The sequence below is a fragment of the Palaemon carinicauda genome, chromosome 28, assembly GCF_036898095.1.
Source record: "Palaemon carinicauda isolate YSFRI2023 chromosome 28, ASM3689809v2, whole genome shotgun sequence".
Classification (NCBI taxonomy): domain Eukaryota; kingdom Metazoa; phylum Arthropoda; class Malacostraca; order Decapoda; family Palaemonidae; genus Palaemon; species Palaemon carinicauda.
In genome coordinates this window covers 88689558-88695332 of record NC_090752.1, presented here as the reverse complement: position 1 = coordinate 88695332, position 5775 = coordinate 88689558, and the positions used below count along the sequence as shown (strand labels likewise).

The 5775-nt window shown below is 41.0% G+C and overlaps 1 protein-coding gene across 1 annotated transcript; it reads right to left on the bottom strand.

The window, feature by feature from the left end:
• Positions 1 to 4441: 4441 nt before the first annotated feature.
• On the bottom strand, positions 4442 to 5231 carry LOC137621931 (fibrous sheath CABYR-binding protein-like). Its single transcript, XM_068352433.1, has 2 exons — positions 4857 to 5231; positions 4442 to 4747 (listed from the first exon to the last, which is right to left on the bottom strand). The coding sequence occupies exons 1-2, from the start codon at positions 5229 to 5231 to the stop codon at positions 4442 to 4444; spliced, it is 681 nt and encodes a 226-aa protein (XP_068208534.1).
• Positions 5232 to 5775: the final 544 nt, after the last annotated feature.

The following is a 5775-nucleotide window of genomic DNA, read 5'->3' as shown; positions in this document are numbered from 1 at the left end:
GGAATCATCCTTGATAACATTCGTTGTTGTGACAACAAGAAGCAAATTTATGTAGGAATCTGGAATTCCCAGAGGAATAAATCACAGGGAACATCCGGCTCGAAGAGGACGTGATTTATCTGTAATTTCCGAGATGCGTCTTTCTTCCACCATCTTTCATTCTCAATTTAAACTTTGATCATCGTCTTCTTTTTGGCGAATCTGTTTTATTCATTCTTTTACGCCATACATTAACTACGTGTATTCTCTTTATTTCTGCATTGTATGGTGATAGATCCTTATACGTCATTTTAAAATTCAATGGTGCCATGGACTCTAAGACTATTTAACTTTCAAGTGAAATTATTAAACTGGACCATAATAATTATTTCTCTTAAAGCATTACTATATGATGAATAATATCGATCATTGCTACCCTATATACTTCCTTTCAAGTTTAAACATAAAATCAGAAATCGAAGAGGAAAGGTAAAACATACAAATAGGACTCAACGGAAACATATTGAAATTAGACCTCCGCCAAAGAGCTGTCATCATTTTATTCAAGTCTACGGACCAAGCTTTCCCTTTTTCACGTGTTAACCGTGCCCAAGAAAAACAACTATAAACAGACTCGCGATTTTGATCCAGATCACCTCCATTATTTACTGTGTTCTTCCAGACCATAATACCTATCCATTGCTAAAATTTAGCAGGAATCAGGCAAGGCGTTATGGAGCAATCCTGCTAACAAACAAACAAACAGATAAATACATAAATAAACGATAAGTAAAAATACATCCTTGGCGGAGGTAACTAAGTATTTCATTTAGAAGAATAAATCAACATTGTAATTTATTGGGTCTTAAAGGGCTTTATCCCAAGTTACATCTACTAGATACAGACGCGAGATGAATTAAACGAAAAAGTACATTGATTCCAATGAGACCGTTCCAGGCAGATTAGTTCGCTCTACATCAACGCACTTCAAACCATGGATTCCACAGCAATTCCCCCCAACTACCAGGAGCAGTTTGGTTTTAAACTTTATGCATATGCGCGTCCTGAAACGCAATTCTACCTGCCAGAAAAGGTAAAGGCGTTGGAAGCCGAGAACCAATATGACTGGTTCGTAATGTTCCACCCAAAATGATCCATCTGGATCAGGGAAAAAGACGTAGACTTAAAGAGGTGTGAAACTACAATGTGTCTGAATCCAGAGGCCGAAGATGGAGGCCTCTTCGGAGGACTTTTCAAGATTTTTTTTTTTTTTTTTTTTTTTTTTTCATCTAAACCGTTAAGCAATGTAACAAGTCGCACCTCTATCCCATTGGTCATCTTGACCTAGAGGATTGGTAAAGGACAGGTCGAGATTTTTGAAAACTTATTTACGCTGCTATGTTGATGATGAAGTTTACAAAGGTTTTAGATAACATTCAATTATACTTCCAATCGTGTAATGGAAAGTAACATGCTATTACTTTTCTATTAAATAATTGGAAAATAATTCCTTTACTTTTATTAAGAAATATACCACAATATTTATGTTTGATTGCTCTCTCAAAGTTCCCCACTCTCTCGCTTTTTCAATAGTCTTATTCAATTGTCTCAAGTCTCTCACTTTCATTCTGAAAGTCATCTACTCTGCACTTTCCCTACTCTCTCTCTCTCCCGATCACATTCAGACCTTTGTGTGTGGAAGTTCTCTACACCCTCTCTCTCTCTCTCTCTCTCCTCTCTCTCTCTCTCTCTCTCTCTCTCTTTCTCTTGTGGTGAAGATAGGAATTCACTACAAAGATATCTAAACAAAATATATGAATGGGCGGAGATAAATAGGATGGTATTTAACTCGGATAAATTCGAATCAATAAACTATGGAAACAGAGAAGGAATGGTATATGCATACAAGGGACCCTAATAACGAGGACAATCACAAACAAGGAAGCAATTAAAGACCTCGGTGTAATGTTAAATAGGAATATATTATGCAACGACCAAATAGCAACACTGTTGGCTAAATGTAAAGCAAAAATGGGAATGTTATTCAGACACTTTAAAACAAGAAAAGCTGAACACATGATTATGCTTTACAAAACTTATGTACGTAGTACACTCGAGTACTGCAATGTGATATGGTACCCACACTACCAAAAGGATATTGCACAAATAGAGAGTGTACAAAGGTCCTATACTGCTAGAATAGAAGAAGTTAAGGACCTTGACTACTGGGAAAGACAGCAATTTTTAAAACTATACAGTCTAGAAAGGAGAAGAGAATGCTACATGATAATACAAGCATGGAAGCAAATAGAAAGGATTACTGAAAACATCATGGAGCTAAAAATATCAGAAAGAGCAAGCCGAGGTAGATTAATAGTGCCAAAAAATATACCAGGAAAACTAAGGAAGGGCGTACAGGACATTAATCCACTACATACCAGCATCGATAATGCAGCGACTATTTAATGCGGTGCCAGCTCATTTAAGAAACATATCAGGAGTGAGCGTAGATGTGTTTAGGAATAAGCTCGATAAATACCTAAGATGCATCCCAGACTGGAAGATGCAAAACACACTGGAAGATGCATTAGCAACTCATAAAGAGGGCCTTGAAGAAATTCAGGAAACCCGGAGGTTATTTTAAGAGAATTGGGTACTGTTATTGCCTATATTTGTAGTTACTGTTATTTTAGAAAATGTAATTGGAACTGTTCGCATCATTTGCTTCTCTCTCTCTCTCTCTCTCTCTCTCTCTCTCTCTCTCTCTCTCTCAATAATGAAAAAGGAAACATTCTCATCACAACTTATCTTGAATGTGTGTGTGTGTGTAGATTGCCATGCATATAGCATGACACGGGCTCTTGCCGCTGGGCAGCCCGTAAGAGGATTGGGTTTGTAAAAGGTATACTCCAAGGAGTAAAATCTATATTAATAAAAGGAACGTTAGGTAAAAATAGGAAAAGGAATGTCAGGTAAAGGATAGGTAAAGGGAATGATATGTAAGGATGATGAATGAGGGATGGAATGGAATGGAATGGTACAAGACGTGACAAGGGGTAGATAGTAACCCGAAAAGGGGGTCTCCCTTTTAGGTCCACGAAAGAAAGTTTTTAGTCAGAGGATAAAGTATTGATAGTAGTAAGTCCCAGTAAGTAAAAGAGACTGGGAGAGGAGTGAAGGAAATTTTAGTAGGAGAGTAAAGAGTAGGTTTAAACAAGAAGCTTATTCCTGCTCTTGTGATGGAAAAGGGGGAGGGGGCCAAAACTGTGCTGCGCTCGGTCAGCTGGCACGAGAAAGGCCCCCTAAGGATATGGATGGATGTGGAAATATGAGGAAAAAAGGATAAAGGAGATAGGAAAAGCAGGAGCTGTTTCCTTATGAGGAAGACAGCCCTGCAATAACTATTCTCCTAGGATTTTGGATTAAAACAGGATGGATTGAGGGATAAAAAGGATGTATATGAGAGTTTTAAGCTAAAAGCTATATCCCCTCTCTGGACCTGGATTGAAGGTTAGTAAGGATAGCAAGGGACTGTGAGGAGGTAGAGGTTAAGGATAGGATTTTGGCAAGGATGTGGATGGCAATGGGAACAAGTTCAGATAAGGTGAGTGACTCAATTTGTTGAGTCAAGGATGTAGGTTGAGGAGGGGAGGTTTGCAGGTTGTGAAGTTGAAGCTGCTTGCAATGAAGTTGCAGGTGAAGATACAGGAACAGTGGGTGCCTGGTTTTGCTTATGCAGATGCAGAAGCTGGAGCAGTGGTAGGCTGTCGTTGTCTTCTTTGGCGAGGAGGTCGTTGTCCCTTAGGTTTTTGAGGTGAAACTGGTTTGTTGTTTTTAGGAGAACTGGAGCCCTTCATTGCGGCAATTCTCCTAAGGGCGTTCAGGGCACCGCTTGTTCCAGGCATGATGTGGTTTGGAACAATTTCGGCACTTTGGGCGAGTTTCTTGTCCATTCTTGTGGGCCTGGATACATATTTCAGTGTTGTGGCGTTGGCTACAAACACCACAGAAAGCAGGGCTTTTACAGTCCTCCTTGTGATGGCCGTAGCGTTGACAGTGGTAGCAGTGAAGAGGCTCAGGTGTGTACTCTTGAATTGGAAACGTCCCCCATACTCCAAGATCCCAGTGATGAAGGCACAGGACCTATGAAGGTGGCTAAAAGCCTCCTGACAGGGACGTTTTCACGATGTGTGCAGCGGTCAGCTGTTTCTATATTGCTGCAGGATGTAACAATGGAGATTGGCATAGTAGTAGGATATCTTGAAATGATTGCCTTTCTTCTGTTTAAGGCAGGGGTCTAGTAGAGTGAGATCTGGGACTTCTTGAAGGTGCTTGGCGGTTTCCAAATCTTTAGGAGTGATGATTAAGTCACCCTTACGATTTGGTCTAGCTGAGAGTTTAATGCCAGGTTTCACAGCCCATGGCAGTAACTGCTGCATAGGATGTGGAGTTGTTGGAGAGTCTAAAACTTTGGAAGAGGTAACTGAGATTCTTGCTGGGTGGGTGGAGAGCTGACGACTTCAGCAATGTTTTCCTGGGTAGGTGGAGAGCTGACAACTTCAGTAATGTCTTCCTGGGTAAGTGGAGAGCTGACAACTTCAGCAATGTCTTCCTGGGTAGGTGAAAAGCTGACAACTTCAGCAATGTCTTCTTGTGTAGGTGGAGGGCTGACAACTTCAGCAACGTCTTCTTGTGTAGGTGGAGGGCTGACAACTTCAGCAATGACTTCCTGGGTAGGTGGCCGGTTGATAAACTCAGCATAGGCTTCCTTGGTAGCAGGTGAATTTTGGATATAATTGACCAAAGCATGCTGTAGTGCATCTCCAAGAACAGACATCCAGTTGCAGTTCGATGGTTGTGCCCCCCTGAGGCACTACCTCCATGGCAGTGGAGGAGGACGGTGCTGGAGAAGGAAGGTAGGCTGCAACAGGTGCTGTCTGTGAAGGTGACATAAATGATGAGGAATCCATGGGAGCTGTTGAAGATTGTTCAGGGCACTCTTCTTCAGAATCAGAGTCGTAATTAGATGCAGAAACACGTTCGCTCTGTTGTTGATAATATGCAAGGATCATTTGGGATGCAATATTACAAGAATTGCAATTACATCTGATGTTGTGGTTGGGAGCTGAGAGGTCTTGAATATGTTCAGAGGTGACTCCAGGCAAGGTAATTAGCTCAATTCTTCTGTTTGTACTGGTTGCATTGGGTACAGTTGCATTCCCCATGATAAAGGAACTTGCAATGGCGCACATCTCCATAGAGAGACCATGCCCAATTAACAAGAATGGTAACGGACATGGTTGAACTCTACGGGAATCACAGTGAAATTTTCGGTAGGTTACGATGATTATAATCCAAGGGAGTTGTTAACAGCACCGAGTCTGAGCGAACACTGACTTATCTTGCAGACTTTCATCCATTTAATAGACCATCTTGTGTCACACGTTTTTCCCCGAGACTCAAAAGGAACTTCACATTTTTCACGAGGAAAAAAAAAAATATTTCGTGTCGTTCGCCATTTCAATATTTCTAAAAATCATATTTCTTTTATATCAATCTTACATATATTTTGCTTGGTAAAAAAGATGTAGCCGTGAATAAAAAGGCGCCGGTCAACCCGCATCACATCCACTGCAACTCTCGCCATGGACCTTCAAACAATTCTCCTCGCTCTTGTCGCCAGTTTGGTCTTCATCTCAATGCGGACACAGAGGAAGTTTCAGGATTCCTTAGTATCCAGCAAAGAACGGGTGTTGGAAGTCCTCGAATGTCTTTCGCGCAAACAGGATGACTGGT

What these genes read in the sequence shown, in the direction of transcription:
- LOC137621931 (XM_068352433.1), bottom strand. Translation starts at nt 5,231, where the DNA reads ATGTGCGCCATTGCAAGTTCCTTTATCATGGGGAATGCAACTGTACCC. An exon ending in CCTCCTCCACTGCCATGGAG is followed by an intron (nt 4,748 to 4,856) that starts GTAGTGCCTCAG and finishes CCTGCTACCAAG; the next exon opens with GAAGCCTATGCTGAGTTTAT.